This window comes from Sus scrofa, chromosome 12 (assembly GCF_000003025.6).
Source record: "Sus scrofa isolate TJ Tabasco breed Duroc chromosome 12, Sscrofa11.1, whole genome shotgun sequence".
Classification (NCBI taxonomy): domain Eukaryota; kingdom Metazoa; phylum Chordata; class Mammalia; order Artiodactyla; family Suidae; genus Sus; species Sus scrofa.
This window is the reverse complement of record NC_010454.4, coordinates 49558358-49582784: the sequence shown is the minus strand read 5'-3', so window position 1 is coordinate 49582784 and position 24427 is coordinate 49558358. Positions and strand designations below refer to the sequence as shown.

At 41.5% G+C, this 24427-nt stretch overlaps 3 protein-coding genes across 6 annotated transcripts in view; all 3 read left to right on the top strand.

Annotated features, from left to right (window-relative positions):
• SPATA22 (spermatogenesis associated 22) overlaps positions 1–9735 on the top strand; it is a 36183-nt gene extending 26448 nt beyond the window's left edge. For 3 of the 4 annotated variants that reach the window (XM_021066065.1, XM_021066066.1, XM_021066067.1), the window contains 2 exons: positions 1177–1274; positions 4758–9735. In XM_021066065.1, coding sequence (XP_020921724.1) covers positions 1177–1274; positions 4758–4949 — 290 coding nt within the window. In that variant the 3' untranslated portion in view covers positions 4950–9735. The remainder of the gene's footprint in view (positions 1–1176; positions 1275–4757) is intronic. The other variant, NM_001177921.1, reaches the window with a different exon arrangement.
• Positions 9997–13948, top strand: LOC110256093 (olfactory receptor 1E5-like). The gene has a single exon (XM_021067671.1). The coding sequence runs from the start codon at positions 12472–12474 to the stop codon at positions 13420–13422; it is 951 nt and encodes a 316-aa protein (XP_020923330.1). The 5' UTR covers positions 9997–12471; the 3' UTR covers positions 13423–13948.
• LOC110256092 (olfactory receptor-like protein DTMT) lies at positions 17860–23030 on the top strand. The gene has a single exon (XM_021067670.1). The coding sequence runs from the start codon at positions 21663–21665 to the stop codon at positions 22611–22613; it is 951 nt and encodes a 316-aa protein (XP_020923329.1). The 5' UTR covers positions 17860–21662; the 3' UTR covers positions 22614–23030.

Genomic DNA, 24427 nt, shown 5'->3' with positions numbered 1-24427 from the left:
TGATTATCACAATTCTCTATACCATACATTCTTCCTTATACAACACTGTCATATTCTTTGAATAGTTTCTTCTAGTTTCTCCTCCCCAGAAACTAGCAAATGGCCCCTTGCATGTCATCATTTCTGACAGGGTAGCAAAGCGCATCACTGCAACACTGAGCTCTGTAGCTGGGGAAGGGGATATGCTGATTGACTTACATCAGTTTCAGGTCACTCCTGGCTTTGAGGGTGGGGACAAATCCCACCCAAATCATATGGCTGAGAATGGCATAGGAGAGACTAGGGGAAATGGAGGCTGACCTCAAAATAGCAAATGCCTACTGTTAGTACTTAAAGGTGGCTATTAAAGGAGTGAATAGAGCTCTCTTATCTAATTTCTTAAGATAAACATGAATTATTTGAATTTTATACAGGAAATATATATTTGAAAGAAGTTAAACAGTTTGTTCAGTTTAGTAAGTTGAAGAACTGAGACTTAATTTCATGACTTTGATTCTAATTCAGTGTTTTGTTTCATTAAGTCATGATGTTTATTTGTTACACATGTGTATTTTGTATATAATAATGTAGTAGACTGGTGTGAGGATTTAACGACTCCATCAGACACATTCTAAGAAAAAGGCTTGGCATTCCTATCGTGGTGCAGTGGTTAATGAATCCGACTAAGAACCATGATGTTGCGGGTTTGATCCCTGGCCTTGCTCAGTGGGTTAACGATCCGGCATTGCCGTGAGCTGTGGTGTGGGTTGCAGACTCGGCTCGGATCCCGCGTTGCTGTGGCTCTGGCGTAGGCCGATGGCTACAGTTCCGATTTGACCCCTAGCCTGGGAACTCCATATGCCATGAGAGTGGCCCAAGAAATGGCAAAAAGACAAAAAAAAAAAAAAAAAAAAAAAAAAAAAAAGGCTTCAGATGGCCAACTATTATCGATTGTGTAAATAGGTCATATAACCTGTTCCTAAGTTGAAAAGGACCAGAAATTTTGTTTTCTTTAGAATAAAATGCTTTCGGAAATACCTTTCCCTCTAAAGATGTTTTCTCATTATTGTAGAAATACAACTATTAGAGGTTGGTTTTGAAATAGTTATTTAAATATCAAATTCCCTTTGTTAAATTTTATTTGCATTTTACCAGCACTGATTTTTTTTTTTCTCCTTCTGTTTCAATACTGCTTAGCTGTTCTCGATTCAGCTGTTACACCTGGCCCACATTGCTCAAAGAATTTTCTTATGAGAGATGGGAAAAGTACTCTGCCTTGTGTATTCTACGAAATAGTGAGTATTTTTAAAAATAGTCTTTGCAAAGCCTGTGCTGACAAAAACATACAAATTTAGGCTGTAATTCCATTGTGTTAGAAATTCTGTTAACAACCTAGTAGAACTTTCAACATTTTGTTTGGTTTTAGTTCTGATAATTGAAATTGTTTATTTGTTCAACTAATATTGATGGCATACTATGTTCCAGGTGCTATGCTAGATGCAGGGGGATACAAAGTGGAATCTAAGTGGTAAATGGCTCTTTCTCTCAAAGAGTGTATACTTTCAGGTAGAAAAACAAATAGTGTAGATGTTATGCTGTGGTGCATTAAATGGTATGATAGAGGTGTGTGCAGGGTGCTCTAGAAGTAGATAGGGAGGTGGGTCATATCAGGGGAAGATTTTTGAAGTTATGTGGTAACCTATCTTATTTTAGATATTTAAGATCTAATAAATTAAGCCAAAGTGTTGGGGTAAGGAGAGGTGGGAAGAATTCATTCTAAGGTGAGGGAGCAGCATATGCAAAGATGTAAGCTCAGAATAGATACAGCCTAGATTGTTCAAGAAACTGGAAGTAGTTTGTAAACACCACAGTTGTAGAGTTAGTGAGTGATGGCAGTGAAGGTAGAGGTTCTGAACTTGGGGGAAGGCTGAGAGTGGGCTGGGGTGTCAGGAAGAGGCTAGAGGTGGCAAAGAAGGCTGGAAACTTATAAGACATATACTTTGTAATAGTTTGGGATTAATTCTGAAATTGGGCTTAATTCTGAAGTCACACTTGGATTCTAGTTTATACTCTCCATTTACTAGCTTTATGACCTCGAATGAGCTGCTTAAATTTCCTGAGCACCAGTTTTTTTAATCTGTAGAATGGGGAGACTAATTCCTACTGTGAAAGTTTCTTTTGGAGATTGGATGATAAAACATGAATGCATAGCATCTGACACATAGCAAATGATCAATAAATAGTAATTGTCATTAGTTTCTATATATATGCTTATTATTTCTCTCTAGTCTGATAAATTTAAAAAACTTTTTAATTGAAGTATAACATACACAGAAAAGTGCACAAATCATATCTATACAATCCTATGAAGGTATCACACAGGGAGCATCACCAAGGTTAAGAAATAGAACATTGCTATCACTCAGTGCATTCTTGTGCCTCTTCCCATTCACTACCTCCTGTTTTCTGCCTGAAATTAACCATTGTTGTGACTTTATTAATATCATAATTAATTCTGCCTGGTTTTGAACTTATGGTATCGTGAGTATATATCTTCTTTTATCATATGGTGTCTTTCTTTCACTCAACAGAGTGTTTGTAACAACATCTATGTTGTTGCGTGTAGCTATAGTTCGTTTATTTATATTTCTGTGTACAACATTCTGTTGTATGAATGTATTACAGTTTAGTTTTTTATTCTACTCTTGGTGGGCATCTTGTTTATTTTCTGATTTTTTGTTGTTACGAATAATGTTCTGTGAACATTCTTATGTATGTCTCTTGCTGTGCACATGTATGCCTTTATGTTGCGTATATGCCTAGAAGTAAAATTGCTGGATTGTAGTGCATGTGTATGTTCTAATATGGTAGTTATTGCCAAATAATTTTCTGAAGGGTTGTAACAACTTATGTACTCACAATCAGTGCAGGAGAGTTGTAGTTTCTTATTAACATTTAGTACTTGCTAGTCTTTTTTATTTTAGCCATTCTAGTGGCTGATGTATTTCTGCACTTTTGATGTTTACTGGCCATTTATAAATATTCTTTTGAAAAGACTGTTCAGGCCTCTTGCAATTCTTTTACTATTGAATTATTTGTCTTTTCCTTATTGATTTATAGAAGTTTTTGAAAAACTATTCTGCATACAATTTTTCTGTTACACGTATTGCAAAAATCTTCTCATACTCCATGGTTTGCTTTTTCAGTCTTAATAGTGGCTTTTGAGGAACAGAAAATCTTCACTTTGATATAGTCCTTTAGCAGTTATCTGTATTTCCCTTATAGTTAGTGCTTTTTATGGCTGTTTAGTGAAAGCAATTCCAGAATACTTTCATTTCATTTATGACTGAGAATATTTGGAGCTGGCTGGTCTTTTTCTGCAAGTCCCATTTCGGCATAGCCTTTTTTTTTTTTTTTAAATACTATGATTTTTATTCTTTTCCATTATAGCTGGTTTACAGTGTTCTGTCAATTTTCTACTGTACAGCATGGTGACCCAGTTACACATACATGTATACATTCTTTTTTCTCACATTCTCCATCATAAGTGACCAGACATAGTTCCCAGTGCTATACAGCAGGATCTCATTGCTAATCCATTCCAAAGGCAATAGTCTGGATCTGTTAACCCCAAGCACCCCATCCATCCCACTTTTTCCCCCTCCCCCTTGGCAACCACAAATCTAGACTCCAAGTCCATGATTTTCTTTTCTGTGGAAAGCTTCGTTTGTGCCGTATATTAGATTCCAGATATAAGTGATATATGGTATCTGTGTTTCTCTTTCTGACTGACTTCACTCAGTATGAGAGTCTCTAGTTCCATCCATGTTGCTCAAATGGCATTATTTTATTCTTTTTTACGGCTGAGTAGTATTCCCGTGTGTGTGTGTGTGTGTGTGTGTGTGTGTGTGTGTGTGTGTGTATATCACACCTTCCTAATCCAGTCATCTGTTTATGAACATTTGGGTTGTTTCCATGTCTTGGCTACTGTGATTAGAGCTGCAATGAACATGCAGGTGCTTGTGTCTTTTTCAAGGAAAATTTTGTCTGGATATCTGCCCAAGAGTGGGATTGTGGGGTCAAATGGTAGTTCTGTGTATAGTTTTCTAAGGATAGCCTTTTTGAATATCCCAACCCTAAGCCTGGGATGGGGGTGGTGTGGTTACTAGGGAGACCACGGGCTCCACTTTTTTCTTCCTATCCCTGTGGAGCCTGTCAGAAGCTCTCCTCAGTTTCTTAGACTCTCAAACTGCCTTGAGTATAATTGGCAAATACCTAAGGGGGAAAGCATCCCCAAGTAGCTGCCATTCTGAACTCCTGTCCTCTCTCAGATGGTATCTCTGTAGTTCCTCACTGCTTTTGCTATCTTTTGGTGTCTATGAAGATATTTTAAAATAAATATTCTATTCAGCTATTCTAATTGTTTTTAGTGGGAAGGTTAGTCTGAACTACCTAATCTGCTATCTGCTGAAGGTAGAACTCTGGTAGTCTAATAGAAGTAAATATTTATGTGCTATTATTATACTGGGAATTATTCAGTCTTTTAAGAAGCAGCAGATCACTAACCTGTAAGAAGCTCTACCCAGGGAAAGTCTGTCTTCTGTGAAAGGGTGCCCGTTTATGCCTAGCTAGCTAGCATAGCCTTGTCAGCAGTGGGGCCCTAAATGCGGTAAGGGAATTACAGCATTTTGGATGATTCATATTTAGTTGATCATATTTTTAGCTTTAAAAATTGAAATTTGAATGAAGTAATAAATAACTTTATTGTTTAAAAACAGGATCGTGAACTTCCAAGACTGATTAGAGGCCGAGTTCATAGGTGTGTTGGAAACTATGACCAGAAAATGAATATTTTCAAATGTGTTTCTGTCAGACCAGCATCTGTTTCTGAACAAAAAACTTTCCAAGCATTTGTTAAAATTGTAGATACTGAAATGAGATATTATACTAATGTAATGAATGAAATTTAAGTAGTGACGAAGGCAGTTTAAATAGTATAAATTGAAAGCAGCATTTATCTGTTATTGTTTAATCTACTGTCTACATGGTTCTATGGCTACTGTTTTTCTGTATTTCACTTGTTAAATTAAAATATTTAAATCCTTTTAAGTGTGGAAAGAATTTTTGAAAAATAATTTTACTATTTTATAAAAATGCTATTTGCTAAAATTAAAAAACATTTCAAATAAAAATATTCAGTATAATAAAAATAGGTAGCTACTTATTTGACATGGGATGATAGTACACTTGAGTCAGCCTAAAAAGAGGCAACATCAATCTTAATGGGGAAATATGGAGACATTCTCACTAAAGTCAGGAGCACGGCCAGGGCGCTTACTGTCAGTACTGTTACTAAGTATCATACTGCAGTTGCTAGTTTATGCCGTTCATTTAATTCAAATAGTTAGAGGGCATATACTTTGTGCCAAGCACTATTTCAAAGGCTTGTAAACAAAGTAGCTAACAGAGAAACAAAAAATCTGAATTTATGGGATTTGTATTCTAGAACCCATAGAATACATTAGACAAAAAAGAAGTATTTAGGGTATAATAATTATTGCTATTGGCAGATGATATAATTTTATATATGGAAAACCTAAGAGAATCAACTGAGAAACTACTGCAAAATGAGATAATTTGGTAAGGCACTAGAATGGAAAACTCAGTATGCAGACATCATAGGTAGATGTTATTTATATGACCTAAACCATTAGAGTGCAGAATGGATAAAGACGCCATTTGAACAAAAAAATCTAAGACCAACCAATACTAAATGATAAATGTGGAAAGTGCATAAACAAAACTTTAAAATACATGCAAGTGAAGGGCACGAAAGAAGACGTGGACAAGTGGAAAAATAAATCATTTTCTAGGATAAGAAGACAAAGATATTGATTTTTCTAAAATTTATTTATAATTTCTGTAGTTTTTCTTTCTGTATGTGTACAGAACCATACATAACACACTAGTCAGATGGATACTTAAGTTTATTTAAAAAATAAATGAGAATAGTCAGGAGAACTCTTAAAAAAACAATAAAGAATAGTTTTATCAAATATTATAAAGACTTAAACATATGTTAGTTATCTATTGTTGCACAACCAATTACCCAACAAATTAGTCGCTTTAAAAAATAGCATTTATTTTCTCTCACAGTTTCAGCAGGATTTCAGCAGTGGTTTGGCTGCGTGGCTCTAGCTTGGGGTCTCTTAGGAGGACTCACTTTAATGATTGCCCATGATTGCCAAGTGGGTACTTGCTGTTGGAAGGAGGCTTCAGTGTCTTACTATGTGGGCCTTTCCAAAGGACTGCTCGAGTGTTCTCATGACCTGGTAGCTAGCGTCCCCTAAAGCAGGTAATCCAATAGTGAGTTAGCTAGGTGGGGCTATCCTTTATATGATCTAGCCTTGGAAGTCCCATAGCATCGCTTTTACTATATTCTGTTTGTTGTTAAGTGAGTCATTAAGTATGGACCTTACTTAGGAGGAGGGAAGTTAGGTACCACCATTTGAAGGAAAGAGTGTCGAAGAAATGGCAGATGTTTGAAAACTAATACGTATTATGAAGGCACATTTATTCAAGCAAAATATGGTACTGGTTTATGAGTAGAGAAAACAATACTGGGTCACCATGCTGTACAGTAGAAAACTGACAGAACACTGTAAACCAGCTATAATGGAAAAAAAATAAAAATCATTATATATGTAAAAAACAATAGAACGGAATTTGAAATATAAAAATACACTCAAGTACATAGAAAACTTAATGATAAAGAAAGGATCTGGAGTCAGTGGGGAGGAGAGACTATTCAATAAATGGTGTTAGAACCACTGGGAGGCTTCAGGAAAAAATAGAGTTGAATTTTGTACTAAGGTTTTTAATGTATTTTTCTTATTCTTTTGTGGTCTTTTAAAAATGTATTTAACTTTTTCATCCAATTGGAAGTTATGTTTGTGTGGGTTGCAAGGCACAAGGGTTTATTTCCCTAATAGTATATGCATTTGCATTTAATTCTCTCTTAATTTCCTGAGACCTGTCTTTCTGAAACATTATCTGCACTCTGGCCTTTCCTCTCTACATCCTCTCCTCGTCCCCTTCCTTTAGATCTCTATTGCTCATCATTCCGTGAAGCGAGCAAGTGCTGGGGGGAGGGGGGTGATAGTCTCCAGCTTTAAAAGCAGTCAAGGTGGAGGAGTCCCTTGGAAGGTACATGAAAGGAGAATGCAGGGGATCATGGCAAGTTCTTTTCCAGCTTTATAGTTACTGCTTTGTACCAGAGATTAAGTTGGGAGATCATATCTAGAAAGATGGTCTGTTTTCTTATAGAATATGGTGTATACTTTGACCAGAAACCTTTATATGGTGCTGTTTTTCCCATGGCCCTGATCCATGAGTTTGGGAATCAAAGGGTGGTAGCAGGACTTACTTCTCTCATTATGATATTAAATCATGTGCTCATAGAATTTTTGCTTCCTGCCCGTACAATCTTGGTCTCTGCTGGTTTAGAAATCTTATTTTTTGCCATAGTCTGGGTTGCCCAAAGGGCAGAGACTGAGCCAGAGTCTTGTTTGCAAGTATTTGCTTGGGGATGTTATCTCATGGGGAGAAGAGACAGATAGACAGGTATAAATAGGGAAGAAGGGAGAGCCAGTTCTGGGGTGGCTTATTGAGTTGGACACCACCCGATGTGCATAAGACTTGATGAAATGCATCAGAGGACCATCCACCTTAGTGAAAACAGGGGAAGCATCTGTCTGTTAGCACCTGGTATTTAAGGGCTGCCTGTGGGTCATCAACTCCCTTGTACTTTCGGGTTGTGTGTGAGTATTAAACTGGTTTCCCATGCCATTCTGCTCCATGGAGTAAGAGAAACACTAGGGCAGGGCACAAGAAGCAGGTGGAGCAGGCATGAGGTAGTATGCTTATATTGTATCTATGTGAAGCTGGTTGGAATCTGTGTGGACCTGGTTCCTGCAGCTGTGGCTGGAGTAAAAGATGATGTCTGGGGGAATCTGAAGTGCTGTGCAAGAAGTGTCTGATTCAGTTTTCAAGGGAAGAATGCTTCTACCAGTATTGCTTTAATAATTCTATTCTAATGGGAGCTGAGACTGCCGCAGCTGCCAGCCTACACCACAGCCACAGCAATGTGGGATCCTTAAGCCACTGAGTGAGGCCAGAGATGGAGCCCATGTCCTTATGGATACTAGTCCAGTTCATTAACTGCTGAGCCACGGCAGGAACCTCCCATTTTGGGTTCTTTATGTCACTGAACCAACACGTAAACGAAAGAATTACCATAGCGTCTGGGGTAATTCAATCCAAATTAACAATGGCAAATTGGGTTTCTCCATATGGTGAGGAAAGGAAAAGACCAGGCCTTGTATTCTGGGGATTCTTTGGGGTGCCATTCAGTAAAAGTTAATGGAAAACTTTAACAACCGAATAAAAACCAGTAGCACAGAGGATTCAGATTCCCAAGGAATGAAGCTTGAAGAGGAAGAACCCTGTTGGCTGAAGTGATGACAAAGGGAATATGGGATAGGTATGGTAGAAGGAGTTAAAAATGTTAGCTTATGGCATTGTGCTGAACTGCGGGTAAGGAAGAGCTGGAAACAGGAGTAGCAGTAGACATGACGGTGGTGGTGGTGGTGGGTGCTAATAAGGTTTTCCCAAAGGAGTCAGGAGCTAGATGTACCTCAGTGGGGTGCACAGCTCAATTTCCTTTTCTGTCTTGACCTGAGGAAGAATTTGAACCTCATCTGGGAGTTTATTTTTTCTCTTATTCTTGTCATTTCCAAATATGTGCATGTGGTTGAATCATAGACATGTAATGTTTATTGACTGCAGATTTATCTTTCTCCTGGAATAGGTTTGTGGGAAATTGGGTTGTAGTGAGAGATTCTGCTACCCTAGGGATCTTTGCAAAAATATGTCTTTCATGGTGGTACTCTGATGGCTTCTTGTTGCCCACAGGATAAAGTCTGAATACCTTCAGCTCTGAGCTATTTTGGAGTATTTTCAGTCTGGTCCCTGCTTGTTTTAATGGCTTTTCCGTTCATTGTTTTTCACTGCTGAAAATGTAGGTTCCAGCCCCACGGGACTACTGTCCATTCCCTAAACAGGCAGTGATTAGGCGTTTATACATGAGCTTCTCTCCATCCCCACCTTCCCTGAAGTGTAGTCAGGTGTGATTAGTAACTAACCAGTCACTGCTCCAGGATTCTGAGAGCATTTGTCCCATAGAGGTCCTGGGAGGTTACTCTGTCTTTAATGAGTTCCTCCAGGATCTAGACTCCTTAGGGATCCAGGGCCCCTTAGGCCCAAGGATATAGAATGGGAGATGTGAGAAGGGATGTTGCAGACACAGGCGATGACTACAGAGGCTGTCACATCTCATCCCTTAGTGAATAAAGGGGAGCAGGAACTTGGGTCAGGGTCCTGGAGTCATCCTTAGACACACTAGGTGAGTTTGCAGAGGATGAATGAGCTGGTCCGTTAGGGCCCTTCCCACCTGAGGGTCTTGATTTCCTAGCTTGTGTGATGTTCTGCAGGAGAGTTTTTCAGGTATAATAATCCTCCTCTTCATCTCTCAGCCTCTCAAATTTCTCCACAATCTAGAAATATTTTGACTGATGTTGACCTGGTGCACTAGCCTTTTTATTAATGATAGCATCTATAAATATAACTCAGTAATGTATCTCACAAGATTGTGTCATTTCAACATAGCACCTCCTCTCTGTGAGGCAGGCATTTAGTGCAGAGGTTCTTTTTTTTTTTTTTTTTTTTTTTTTTTTTGTCTTTTTAGGGCCACTCCCGCGGCATATGGAGGTTACCAGGCTAGGGATCGAATCAAAGCTGCAGCTGCTGGCCTACACCACAGCCACAGCAACTCGGGATCTGAGCCACATCTGTGACCTACACCACAGTTCATGGCAACAGCGGATCCTTAACCCACTGAGCAAGGCCAGGGATCGAACTCGCATCCTCATGGTTCATTTCAGCTGAGATACAACGGGAATTCCCTAATGCAGAGGTTCTTGACCCTTGACTATGTAATAGAATCCGCTTCCCAGAGATTCCAGTTGCATTATTGGAGAAGAGTGTAGGAATATATATTTTTAAATACAGTGTGGTCCACAGACCAACAGATTTGGAATCACTAAATGCAAAATTTGTGCTTATAAAATACAGAATTTTAGGCACCTCAATAGACCTATTCAGTCAAAACCAGCACTTAACAGGGCCCCTAGGGAGTTCATGTATAAATTAAATTTTTGGAAGCATTGCCCTTTGTGATTCTTATGTGCAATCCAGACTAACTCCTGATTTACCAGGTGAAGAGGATGAGGATGTTGTTCATGGAGCAGCTGAAGCTCATATTCCTGATCTCTGGTAGCACCTGCAAGTGCTGACTCTCTGGTTTGTGATTCCTAGTGAGACTTGTGACACCAGAGAATGATCTGCTCATGTCTCAGGAAAGCAAAATTCTAAGCAATTAAGTGCATGAAGCTTCACGTGATGTTTTCCCTACTGCAACACCAGAACATTAAGTCCATGTGTAAAGAAATATTAATGTAGCTCAATTAAACGGCATCAGCAAGGTGAAAATCCTTGCAGTTTGGGCTCAGTTATGTCTCTTTGAGGAAAGGAATTTCGCATGTCTCGTATTCCTCCTTAATTTTCCTAGCTCTGAGGCGTACCCTGAGGTGTGGGTGTCTGGAGAGTTGGCACGAGGTCTCAGGGGTAGGCATTACCTTTATTCCTTCCTCCTAACCCCAAATTACTGAACATCTCCATCAGTTTTACTTTTTTTGCACATTGCCAACACTCAGTCCTGTGGATAGCAACACAAGGAATAAGTGACGCTGGATGTGGATACTGGATTATCTGCTCTGGATAAAGAGTAGAATGGTTAAGGTAGTCAAATATTTTCCGTAATTCTAAGGTTACATCCAGGAGTTTTGTGAGAAAGTGTCAAAAACTAGTGAGTTTTTATTCTCTGAGGGTTTAGTAGTAGATACTTTAATATAACATTAGTTTTCTGTCTTTAAAGTTGGAGGAATGCATGTCTCATCCTTAAACACAGCCAATAAATATTTCACAAAGTGAAACATTGCCTACATCCGGGCACTGTTCCAGGTTTGGCGCTGCTGCAGTCATGACAGTAGACACGTTTACAATTGCTATAGTGAGAACAACTCTAAACAAATAATACCCCTGTGCACTGAGTGCTATGAGGACAAACACAGGATGCTGTGGAAACATAGCAGTGCGTTCTCCTCTGGTCTGGGGGAAACAGAGGATTTAGCTGAGTAAGTGGCTTGTAATATACCTGCTGGATAAATAAGGGCAAGCCAGATGAAAAGGGAGCAGAAGGAGGAAGGTGCTATGCAGGAGGATCTGCAAGTGCAAAAGGACGGAGGCAAGAAATTGTGACTTTTAAGTCCAGCATTGGTAGAGAGTGGAGTGTGTGTCATTACGGGGCAAGATGAAGATGTGGATGCAGGCAAGGGTCAGATCATGAAGTGCCTTTTTGCCCTTGAAAGACCATTTGCCCTTATCTTAAGAGCAATGAGAATCCATGAAGATTTTTAAGAGTGTGGTGATCAGATTTTCATCTTAGAATGCCACACTTTGAAGAAATTGATGGAAGGTGAGCATGGAAGCAGGGAGATAAATTAAGAGGCTGTTCCAATACTACAGACAAGTTATGATGTTACCCTGGTCTGGGGTGTAGTGAGAGTTGAGACAGTAGTGGATGAATTAGAAAGAGAATAAAGTGGGAGAATCTGTAGGACTTGACGGACTGGGTGCTGATAGTGCCAGAAAGGAGGGAATGAAAGAAAACTCTTAGGTTTATGACTTGAGCCTGCATTTCTTTTCTGAGGCATGAGAGAATTGAAGGAGTGGGCAGGGCGAGCGCAGGAATTCATATGGGATCAGTTGAGCTGAAGATGCTTGTGATACTCCATGGGAAGATAATCACTCAGGAATTGGTGATAGAGCTGTGAAAGTCATAGAGGTTTACCCATGAGATTTAGATGGTAATTGATGTCATAGGAATAGGCAGGTTCTGATTTCAGGGATGTGTATGTAGAATTATGAGAGAACAGTGTTTAGGAAAAAGCCTAAGAAAACACCAGAATATAAGATACTATTGGAGAAGACACCAATCAGATTTATTGAAAATGAATGGCAAGGAGAACCAGCATGAGCACGTAGAAGATACGAGATTAGAGTGTTTTTGAAGGCAGGCAAGAGTTAATATTGTTGCATGCTAATTGATGAGAAATAAAGGAAATATCTGCAAAGCGGCTTGGATTTAGAGATGTAGTGTATTTCTGGTTACAGAGAGTGTTGTTACAGATAATGAGGATAAAATCCGTTATTGAAGAACCGCTAATAGATATATGCATCACAGAAATATGTTCATTTTTATTCAGATTTTTAATGGATACGATTATTTTCTGCTAAAGAAGCTGGACGCAAAACATGATGGGAAGAAATAAAACTGTCATCTCAGAGTTCCTCCTCCTGGGCCTGCCGATTGCACCAGAACATCAAAACCTGTTCTATGCTCTGTTCCTGGCCATGTATCTTACCACCGTCCTGGGGAACCTCCTCATAACTTTCTTGATTCAATTGGACTCTTACCTCCACACACCGATGTATTTCTTTCTCAGCAATTTGTCATTCTCTGACCTCTGCTTCTCTTCTGTGACTATCCCCAAGTTGTTACAGACCATGCAGAGCCAAGACCCATCCATCCCCTATGCCGGCTGCCTGACCCAAATGTATTTCTTCCTCTTCTTTGCAGACCTGGAGAGCTTCCTCCTTGTGGCCATGGCCTATGACCGCTACGTGGCCATCTGCTTCCCCCTGCGCTACACCACCATCATGAGCCCCAAGCTCTGTCTCTCCTTGGTGGTGTTGTCCTGGCTGCTGACCACGTTGCACGCCATGCTGCACACCCTGCTCATGGCCAGACTGTGTTTTTGTGGGGACAACGTGATCCCCCACTTTTTCTGTGATATGTCTGCTCTGCTGAAGCTGTCCTGCTCTGACACGGGCATTAATGAGTTGGTGATATTTATCATGGGGGGGCTCATTCTTGTCATTCCGTTCCTACTCATCGTCATGTCCTATGCACGGATTGTCTCCTCCATCCTCAGGGTCCCTTCTACTAGGGGTATCCGCAAGGCTTTCTCTACCTGTGGCTCCCACCTCTCTGTGGTGTCACTGTTCTATGGGACAGTAATTGCTCTCTATTTGTGCCCATCAGCTAAAAATTCTACTGTGAAGGAGACGGTCATGGCTATGATGTACACTGTGGTGACCCCCATGCTGAACCCCTTCATCTACAGCCTGAGGAACAGAGACATGAAGGGAGCCCTGGGAAGAGTCTTTTGGAAAAGGAAAACTCCCTTCTCTCTATGTTGCTGAAGCTTGGGATGTTCATATAATTTAATGCAATAGACTGTTGATATTAATATTGGGATATTAACTCAGACGTCTTTTTTTTCCTAATGATCTTTTTACTAAAATCACATAGTAAGAAATTTCCCAGCAAGCAAGTGAGATAGAGTGGAAGTATGGAGTTGAACTTGAAAAGGGGATCTCAGGGACTTGCTAGCAGGGTCTCGCTCTTTGTTTTAGCTAGGTGATGCCAAGAAGCATCATTTAAAAACTTTGAATTGATCTTTCTTTTCAAATTGTTAAACAACTAATTTAACATTTTTAAAGAAATCCCAAACCTGCTTTAAATAATCTTCTATCCTCCCAGGTCTATACTGTTTAAAACTCAACAATTCTTACTCTTCAGGCTCTCTCTCCTAAACTAAGCTTTTAATTAAAAAATAATAATTTTTTTTTTTTTTTGGTCTCTTTAGGGCCGTACCCACAGCAAGTGGAGGTTTCCAGGCGAGGGGTCGAATCAGAGCTGCAGCTTTAGGCCGACTCCACAGCCAGAGCACCATGGGATCTGAGCCGAGCCTTTGACCTATAGCCCAGCTCACAGCAATGCTGGATCCCCAACTCACTGAGCGAGGCCAGGGATCGAACCTACATCCTCATGGATACTAGTTGGATTCATTTCCTCTGAGCCACAAAGGAAACATCCCAGACTCAGTCTTTAAGGGTATCTCTCTCCTGGTTAATGATTTGGAATTTATCAACACATTTTGTATCTGTGATCTTATTCTACTCTTGTGATGATTCCACAAAGGACTCTTAGCACCGTCTTAAAGACTAAACAGCGTGGAAGTTGATGACGTGCTAAGGTCTCAGAGTGGGTCAGTACTGGCTTATTTCAGATCTCAGAATATCCGATGTTATGAATTCTTCTTCTCATTCCGCCCACTTCAGGAATCAGGGACAAACTCATTTTTCAATCTTAGCTCCACCTATGACATTGTGTAGCTTTCCAACACTGGTCCACCTGTTTCCTTATGGTCTCCTCTAAGGAAAAGGTATATCTTCTTGATAAATTGACTCCCTTGTCCTTACATAATGACTTTCTTTGTTAATTGTTACTAATTCTAGTTAAAGTCTATTTTGTCTAATATAACTATAGCTTCCCCTGCTCTCTTGTGGTTTCCACTTGAATGAAGTATTTTTTCTGTCCCTACCCTTGAGCATATATGTGTCCTTAAAGGTAAGAGTGAGTATAATTTCTGTCTTAAGTGTTGAGTAGAATTTCCCAGGAAACCCATTTGGGCTTGGTACCTTCTATTTTGGTATGTTGTCAATTATTGATTCAATTAAAAAAATATATAGAACATATTGGGATTGTCTGTTTCTTCTTGTGTGAGTTTTGGCAAATTGCGTGTTTCCAGAAATTAGTCCATTTCACCTAGGTTATCAAATTTGTGGTCTGTGGAGTTGTTCGTAGTAGTTTTTTATTATCCTTTTCATGTCCAGGCAATCTATGGTGATGTCCTCTTTTTCATTTTTTGTGTTTGTAAATTGTGTCCCCTCTCTTATTTCTTAGTTAGCTCGGCTAGAGGCTTATCAGTGTTATTGCTCTCTTCCAAGAACGAGACTTGTTTCACTGTTTTTCTCTATTGATTTTTTATTTTCAACTTCCTTGACTTCCCTTCTAGGTTGTATTATTTGTTTTTGTGTGCTTACTTTGGGGTTAATTTGCCCTTCCTTTTCTAGTTTCCTAAGGTGGAAGCTTAGATGATTGATTTTGGATCTCTTTTCTTTTCTAACTTGTGCATTCAGTGCTGTAAGTTTCTGTCTAAGCAGTGCTTTTGATAGATTGTGTTTTCATTTTCATTTAGTTCGAAATATTTTCAATCTTACCTCGATGTATCTTCTTGGACCCATGTGTAATTTAGAGGTGTATGTTTAGTTGCCTTATATTTTGGAATTTTCTAGTTGTGTTTCTGTTATTGATTTCTATCTAGTTTAATTCCATTGTGGTTTGAGAGCAGACATCATATGATGTCTAGTGTTTAAAAATTTTAAAGTGTATTTTGTGGCCTTGAATGTGGTGTACCTTGGTGTATATTGTGTACGAACCTGAGAAAAATGTATGTTCTACTGTTGTTGGTTGAAATAATCCATAGATGTCTATGATACTCAGTGCTGATGATGTTGTTGAATTCAGCTGTGTCCTTACTGATTTTCTGCTTGCTGGATCTGTCTGTTTCTGAGGGCGGGCTATTGAAGTCTCCAAGTGTAACAGTGGATTCATTTACTTCTCCTTGCCATTTTTTGCCTCACACATTTTGATGCTCTTTTGTTGGGTGCATATATGTTGTTAAGGTTGTTATGACCATTTAGTGTTATGTAGTGCCTCTCTTTATCCCTGATAACCTTCTTTGCTCTGAACCGCATGTATTTAAAAAAAGAAAAGTTTTGGGAGTTCCCGTCGTGGCTCAGTGGTTGACAAACCCGACTAGCATCCATGAGGGTGCGGGTTTGGTCCCTGGCCTTGCTCAGTGGGTTAAGGATCTGCCATTGCCATGAGCTGTGGTGTAGGTCGCAGCTGTAGCCCAGACTTGATCCCTAGCTGGGAAACCTCCATGTGCTGCAGGTGCAGCCCTAAAAAGCAAAATGAAAAAATCAGCAAGAGAAGCTGTTTCAACATTCAAAATCCAATAAATCTAAATGCTCATATCAACACCTAAAGAAAAAAAATCCACAATGATGAAAAACAAACAAACCAACAAACCCGCGTCGTGTGAAACCCCGAGGAGACTACTGAATTAAAGTCACATTCCAAAATGTAGTTATGTGGATGTGGATATTGTCACATTGCTCCAAGTGGCCCTTTGCTATTAAAAAGGGAGATTGACTTGGAAAAGAAGATCATCACAGTAGGTGGAGGAAAAAACTTTGGCAAAGAAAATTCAACATTAACTTAAGAAATTTGTGATTAAGACTCTCATCAGACTGGGAATAGACAAAAACTTCCTCAGTCTGGTGGAAGAGCACCTTCCAGCAAACTGTATGTCATATGTGAGTTAAGGTAAAAGTTGAATCCTTTCACCTAAGACCAGGAACAAAGTGAAAATGTTTGCTCTTCCTGCTCTTATTCAGAATTTTACTGGAAGTCCTAGGAAATGAAAAAGGGCAAGAAAAAGAAATGAAAACGTACAGTTTGGGAAGTAAGAAAGGAAACCATCTCCATTCACAGACAACATGAGCATCTGTGTGGAAAATCCCAAGGAATGTAAATCCAGTTTTTAGAACTAATAAGTGCGTTTAACATGATCATAGGATATAAGGTCAATATGTTTAAAAGTTACATTTTTGCATATAAGTATTAATATAAGCAGGTGGAAAGTTAAAAAACTGGTTACGAACATGTGGAAAGTTAAAAATTTTAAAGTACCAATTACAAGAGCACCCAGCTATTAAATACTTGGGCATAAATCAAACATAACATTTGCAAGATGTATGTGAAAAGTCACGTTGACTGAGGAAATAGCAGAGATCTAAGGAAATGGGTAGATAGCCCATGTTCATGAAGTGGAAGACCCGATAGTCTTAAGTAGTTGGCGCTTCTGAAACTTAGCTAAAGTTTAAACACGATTCCAATCAACCATTCAGCAGGATTTTTGGAATGCAAATTGACAGTCTGATTGTAAAATGTATGTATCAAGGCAAGGCAACTGAAAAAGCAAGTTTGATTTTGGAACGAAGAAGAAATATCAAGACTCACATGGTCTGATTTCCAGATTCAGTTAAGTAATCAGGAAAGTGTGACATTTGAGGAAAGATAGAAATGTAGATCAGTATAGAGAGTATAGAATAGTGAACAGAGTCCAAAAATAGATCCACTCGCGTATCAATCAGCCATTGATTTTTCAGTTGAGATATGGTGGGTGGACAATATTACACAAGTTCCAGGTGTACAGCATCAAATGAGCCACGATTTTCAATCAGCCATTGATTATCTGTTTATTTCTTTTGCTTTCTAGGGCTGCACCCGTGGCATATGGAGGTTCCCAGACTAAGTGACAAATCGGAGCTACAGCTATTATAATTACATAGTCATTAATGTAATGTTATATTGGTTTCAAGTGTATAACAACTGTGGTTCTTATGTGACCTGATATAGGGACAGGGTTGTCATTCTGTTTGGGGTGGTATATCGATTACCAGGGGAAAACTGGGCTGCTGTACACAAGTGGAATGGACAGGACCATATCTGAAATTCTGCGGGAATTCTCTGATTGCCTCTTAGTGATTTTCATCCACCATAACAAATGTTCATGAAACTATAACGACCCAATAAGGAAAGCCCCAGGAGGAAACATTTTCCCTAGGAATCAAGGTTTGCATGCTACCACCATGGGAAGGACCCATACAGCAGAGATGATGCCAGAGTAGCGGGGGGGGGGGGGGGGAGGAGTTGTAAATGTTTTATGGCCTTGTAGTCAATTTCAGGGTAAGGAAGTGCCAGAGACCAGGAGGTAATTGGACACATATGGAGGTTCCAGAGATGGTGGTGGCGGGGAGCTGCTAAGGTTTTCCTGTAGAAGTGAGGAGCTAGACATGCCTCAGTAGATTACACATCCGGGTTTCTTTCTTGGCCTGAGGAAAATGGAGTATATCTGGGGAGAGTTTAATTTTTCTCTCATTCCAGTACTTTCCATGTGTCTGCATGTATTTGGCCCGTAAGTGTTAACTGCAGGTTTCTCTCTCCTCTGAGGTGTGTTTATAAGGAAGTGGATTGTGGTAAGAGGTTGACCAGCCTGAAAATCTTGCCCCAAAATATGTGTCCTTAGTGACCCTATGCTCAAAGGCCAGTGATGGCTTCTTCTTGCCCATAGCATAAGGCCTGCTAAACTCCTGAGATAATTTAAGATCTCACAGCCTGCTTCCTGCTTGATTTTATGGCCTCTCCAACCATCTTCCTTCACCTCCAGATGTGAGCTACAGCCACACGTAGTAGTGTAGGCGCCAAACACAAAAGTCTACTGTTTATCAGCTAAACAGGCAGTGATTAAGTTTTCATACATGAGCTTCTCTCCCTCCCCACCTTCCCTGAAGTGTATAGTCAGGCGTGATTAGTGATTGTAATCAGTTCAGGAGTTGGAGAGCCTTTGTCCTAGAGAGGCCTTGGATAATTACTTTGTCTTTAATGAATTCTTCCAGGATCTGGACTCCTCTGGGATCCAGGGCCCTTTGGGCCCAGGGATGATTAGAACCGTAGACAGGAGAAGAGCTTTTGCAGACGAAGGTGAGGGTGGCAGAGGCTCTTTCACATGCCTTAGTGGATAAAGGGGAGCAGGATCTTGGGTCAGGGTCCTGGAGTCCCCCTCAGACACACAGGGTAAGTTGGGCAGAGGGCAGCTGAGCTGCTCCCTTAGGGTTCTTCCAACCTGAGGCTCTTGTTTTCCAGGTTGTGCGATGTTCTGCAGAAGGTCTCGGGGTGCGAGAACCCGCCCCTTCTCCATGTCTCTGCCTCCCCTGGTTTCTCCACATTTGAGAAGTATTTTTATTAAGTTTCACTTGTCACCATGCTTTTATTAGTGATAGCATTAAGAAATATTACTTAATATAGAGTCTACTTCCACAGTTTGCGTCATTTCAACAAAATAACAGCTCTTGAGGTAGGCATTAATGGAATAGCTCCGACCCCTTGTTCTACTTCAGAAGCACCTCTGAGCTTTGAACAGCTTTGTGCAGCCCTCTTCTCACAGACTGTGGTTAGCAGTCACTGAGGGGTGAGTGGTCATATTTCTGTTGAAAAGCGAGGTGTATCCTTGCTCCTCAGGGTGTAGTCCGTGGACCGCGGCATGAACCGTACGTACCTGGGTGCTAATTTAAAATGTAGAAGTTGGCCTGCAGACTCGGAAGCAGTGTGAACCCAGAGCTCCAAGGTGGTTTGCATGGAGATTACATTTAAGAAGCACTGCCTGAGGGGATTGGTATGTGCCGAGAACTCCTGATTGAAAGGGTGAAGAAGGTGAGGGGCTCGTTGCATCAGCAGCGCCGGGATCCTCAAGTGCTGCCTCTGGTTTGTCATCCCCAGTCATACTGTCAGCACAGGAGTCAGGTCCCACGCAGTTATCAGGGAAACAAAATTCCGAGAAGCCTGGTGAGTGATTTCTGCTACGTGTTTCTTCCCACTGTGATGCCAGTAGCTGCGGCCGTGTGTTAAATCCTGTTACTGTGTCCGGGTCAACTGGCATCAAGGGGTGCAAATCCCAGCAGTGGGACTCCGTTATGTGTTCAGTGAAGGAGGGTCCCCCATCTCTTCGTGCTTGTCGTGTGCTTTCTTTGTCAGCTTTGAGGCACCCCGGCGAGAGTTAGGCTTAACCAGAGACTGAGATCCAGTGGGGCGTTCTGTCTGTCTCTCCAACTCCATGTGTATACGTGCATGTATGTCTAATATCCCCATCGTCCATCGTCTGATAGTGAAATTGCAGTGTGTTTGAAGCACCGTGTCATATTCTGTGGGGACGAGACTACGTCCCTACATTTTGTAATAAAACGTGAGCTTTAGTGCTGAATGGTTGAGGCTAGCATGTTCTTGTCCTGGGAAGATTGAGTAGGAGTGGTGGTTCTAACCGAAAAGGCGTTTTGCTGCCTTTCACGTTGGAGGAATGCATGTCTCAGCCTAAAGCACAGGCAGTAAGTCTTTAGGAAACACGACCCCTATCCAGGCAGTGTGCCGTGTGCTAGCTCTGCTGTAGTTGTGAAGGCAGTTGTAGACGTGGTGTTTCCTGCGTGGCCTCTCTTGTCTGGCAGGGAAGGTGGCTACGAGGAAATAATCCCCTTGGCCTGGCGTGTCGTGGGAGGAGCACGGGATGCTTGGAAACAGAGCAGTGGGTGTCGCCTGGTCTGGGGAGACAGGGAAGGTTTGCTGGGTTAGCGGCATGCAATCTGTGAGAAGGATAAATGGGGGCAGGCCACGTGGAGGGCGCCGAAGGAAGAAGATGCTGGGGAAGAGGAGCAGCAGATGCCGGATGCTGGGGCAAGATGGTTGCATTTAAGTCCCGCATTGCTGGAGCGTGAGCTGTGAGTGTAGTGTGGCGGCCAGATGAAGCTATGGAGGCAGGCAAGGGTTAGGTTATGAGTCACCTCTGAAAGGCATTCGGCTTTAAGGACTCTGCCTTCATGTCAAGAGCATTGAGAGTGCAGGGAGACTTTGTGGAGCAAGGTCACCGGTTCTCCATCTTCAAAGGCCTCGTGTGATGAAGGATACTGACATAGAGGGTTCCAAGCACGGCAGCAGGGAGATGAATTCAGAGCTGGTTCCAACAGTCCAGACAAGATGTGATGCCAGGTAGGCTGATCTAAGGATCTAAGGATGTTGATGAGAGAAAGGAGGGAATGAAAGAAAACTGTCATGGTTTCATCTGGAGCCTGTGAAACTCTTTTTCTGAGCTGCGGAGATGAGAGGAGGAGGGAGTTGGGAGAAGGGCACAGGGGATGATGTGTTTCTTTTGGAATCCGTTTAGTTGAAAATGCATGTGATGCCGTCGGAGAAAGCTAATCATGAAGCAGTTGAGTATTTTTTGACTAGGTTAGCGAGACACCTAAATGGATGTCTAAAGCCATTGGAGTAGGTGAGGTTTCCTGGAAGGTACATGGAATTAGAGGAGAACCGCCTGTGGGTAAAGGTCCTAGGACATCCGTCAACTTGAAGCTGTGAACCAAAGAGAAGCCAGTTGTAGTTATTCACGATGTCTGGCCAGGCAGGTTTGAGGAAAACCAGTATACGCTGTGTCTCAGAATCTAAGGGATAAATAAGAGAGTTTTAGGGTGTTTGTGCTGTCGTGCGGTGGGGGAGAGTCCAGCGTTGTATCTGAACTGGCATGGGGTCGATCCTGGCCCAGTGCAGTGAGTTCGGGATCCAGGGTGTGTTGCTGCAGCTGTGGCATAGGTCACAGCTTTGTTTCGGGTTCGACCCCTGGTCTGGGGGAACTTCCCTGTGCCATGAGGGTGGCCAAGCAGGAAAAAACGAAATGAGTGTTTTTGGCAAGTTGGAATGTTGTTTCATGTTGAAGGGAAGTAAAGTAAGAGCGTCAGTTCCCCTCATAGGGATTCTGTTTGTGGAGATTTGAAATAGTATAGAGATGGTCATTATTGGGGTGAGCGTGAGCTAAGGTATTTTTGCAGAGCATGTAGCAGACCATGGATCGTATACTGATGTTCATTTTTAACTTCAGGTTTTCATGGACACTGTCCTTTCCTCTTGAGGACCTTGGAGAAAGAGCATGACAGGAAGAAATCAAACGGTTGTTTCAGAGTTCCTCCTGCTGGGACTGCCCATTGAGGCGGAGCATCGAAGCCTGTTCTGTGCTCTGTTCCTGGCCGTGTATCTTAGCACCGTCCTGGGGAACCTCCTCATCATGGTTCTCATTTGCCTGGACGCCCACCTCCACACGCCCATGTATTTTTTCCTCAGCAATTTGTCTTTCTCTGACCTCTGCTTTTCCTCTGTCACCATGCCCAAATTGCTTCAGAATATGCAGAGCCAACATCCATCCATCCCCTATGCCGGCTGCCTGACCCAAATGTATTTCTTCCTCTTCTTTGGAGACCTGGAGAGCTTCCTCCTTGTGGCCATGGCCTATGACCGCTACGTGGCCATCTACTTCCCCCTGCGCTACACCACCATCATGAGCCCCAAGCTCTGTCTCTCCTTGGTGGTGCTGTGCTGGCTGCTGACCACGTTGCACGCCATGCTGCACACCCTGCTCATGGCCAGACTGTGTTTTTGTGGGGACAACGTGATCCCCCACTTTTTCTGTGATTTGTCTGCTCTGCTGAAGCTGTCCTGCTCTGACACGGGCATTAATGAGTTGGTGATATTTATCATGGGGGGGCTCATTCTTGTCATTCCGTTCCTACTCATCGTCATGTCCTATGCACGGATTGTCTCCTCCATCCTCAGGGTCCCTTCTACTAGGGGTATCCGCAAGGCTTTCTCTACCTGTGGCTCCCACCTCTCTGTGGTGTCACTGTTCTATGGGACAGTAATTGCTCTCTATTTGTGCCCATCAGCTAAAAATTCTACTGTGAAGGAGACGGTCATGGCTATGATGTACACTGTGGTGACCCCCATGCTGAACCCCTTCATCTACAGCCTGAGGAACAGAGACATGAAGGGAGCCCTGGGAAGAGTCTTTTGGAAAAGGAAAACTCCCTTCTCTCTATGTTGCTGAAGCTTGGGATGTTCATATAATTTTATGCAGTAAACTGTTCACATTAATCCTGGGCTTGTAACCTAGAGTTCTTTTTTCCTCTGTATTGTTTTTGTGAAAAAACTTAGTATGAAATTTCCCAGCAAGCAAGTGAGATAGAGTGGAAGTATGGAGTTGAACTTGAAAAGGGGATCTCAGGGACTTGCTAGCAGGGTCTCGCTCTTTGTTTTACCCAGGTGATCCTAAGCAGCATCATTTAGAAACCTGGAATTGATCTTTCTTTCCAGTTGCTCAACAACTAATTGAATATGTTTATAAAACCTCACACCTACTTTAAACAATACTCTGTATCCCCAGGTCTATACTGGTTAATGCTCACATTTCTTACTCTTCATCTTACCTGTCCTAAACGGGTTCTTTAAACTTTATTTTTATTACTCAGTGAATTTTATTTTATCTTTTATTTTTTTATTTTTTTAAAGATCATTTTATTTATTTATTTATTTATTTGTCTTTTTGCCTTTCCTAGGGGTGCTTCTCGCTGCATATGGAGGTTCCTAGGCTAGGCGTCTAATCAGAGCTGTAGCTGCCAGCCTACACCAGAGCCACAGCAAGGCGGGATTTGAGCCACGTTGCGACCTACACCATAGCTCACAGCAACTCCAGATCGTTAACCCACTGAGCAAGAGCAGGGATCGAACCCACAACCTCATGGTTCCTAGTTGGATTCGTTAACCACTGCACCACGACGGGAACTCCTCAATGAATTTTATTACATTTATATTTGTACAACAATCAGCACAACCCAATTTTTTCTTACTGTTTTGTTTGCACTGTATAGCATGGGGACCCAGTTACACATTCAGGTATACCTAATTTTTTCTCCCATTGTCGTGCTGCAAAGTAAGTATCTAGACATAGTTTTCAGTGCTAACAGTAAGATCTCATCGTAAATCCATTCCAAGAGCAGTAGTTTGCATCCATTAACCCCATGCTCCCAACCCCTCCCACTCGGTTCCCCTTCCCTGGGGCAACCACAGGTCTGTATTCCAAGTCCATGATTTTGGTTTCTGTGGAAAGGTTCATTTGTGGTGTGTATGAGATACCAGATATGAGTGATATCATGGGATTTGTCTTTCTCTTTCTGACTTACTTCACTCAGAATGAGAGTTGCTAGTTCCATCCACGTTGCTGCAAACGATTATTTGCAAACGATCATTATTTTGTTCTTTTTTATGGCTGAGTAGTAGTCCCTTGTGTGTATATATGGCGTCTTCCGAATCCAGTCGTCTCTCAGTGGACATTTGGTTTGTTTCCATGTCTTGGCTATTGTGAATAGAGCTGCAGTGAACATGCGGGTACATGTGTCTTTTTAAACCAGTTTTGTCCTGATATACGCCCAAGAGTGGGGTTGCTGGGTCGTATAGTAGTTCTTTGTATAGATTTCTAGGGTACCTGCATACTGTTCTCCATAGTGGCTGTAGCAGCTTACATTCCCACTAACAGTGCAGGAGGGTTCCTTTTTCTCCACACCCCCTCCAGCATTTGTTATTTGTGGACTTCTTAATGATGGCCATTCTGACTGGTGTGAGGTTGTATCTCATGGTCGTTTTGATTTGCATTTCTCTAATAGTGAGGGATGTCGAGCATGTTTGCATGTGCTTGTTGGCCGTCTGTATATCTTCCTTGGAGAAATGTCTTTTCGGGTCCTTTGTCCATTTTCCCATTGGGTTGTTGGCTTTTTTGCTGTTGAGTTGTGTAAGGTGTTTGTACATTCTAGAGATTAAGGCCTTGTCAGTTGCATCGTTTGACACGATTTTCTCCCATCCTGTAAG

Excerpts from the sequence above, each read along its gene's own strand:
- LOC110256093 (XM_021067671.1), top strand. The coding sequence starts at position 12,472 with ATGATGGGAAGAAATAAAACTGTCATCTCAGAGTTCCTCCTCCTGGGC.
- LOC110256092 (XM_021067670.1), top strand. The coding sequence starts at position 21,663 with ATGACAGGAAGAAATCAAACGGTTGTTTCAGAGTTCCTCCTGCTGGGA.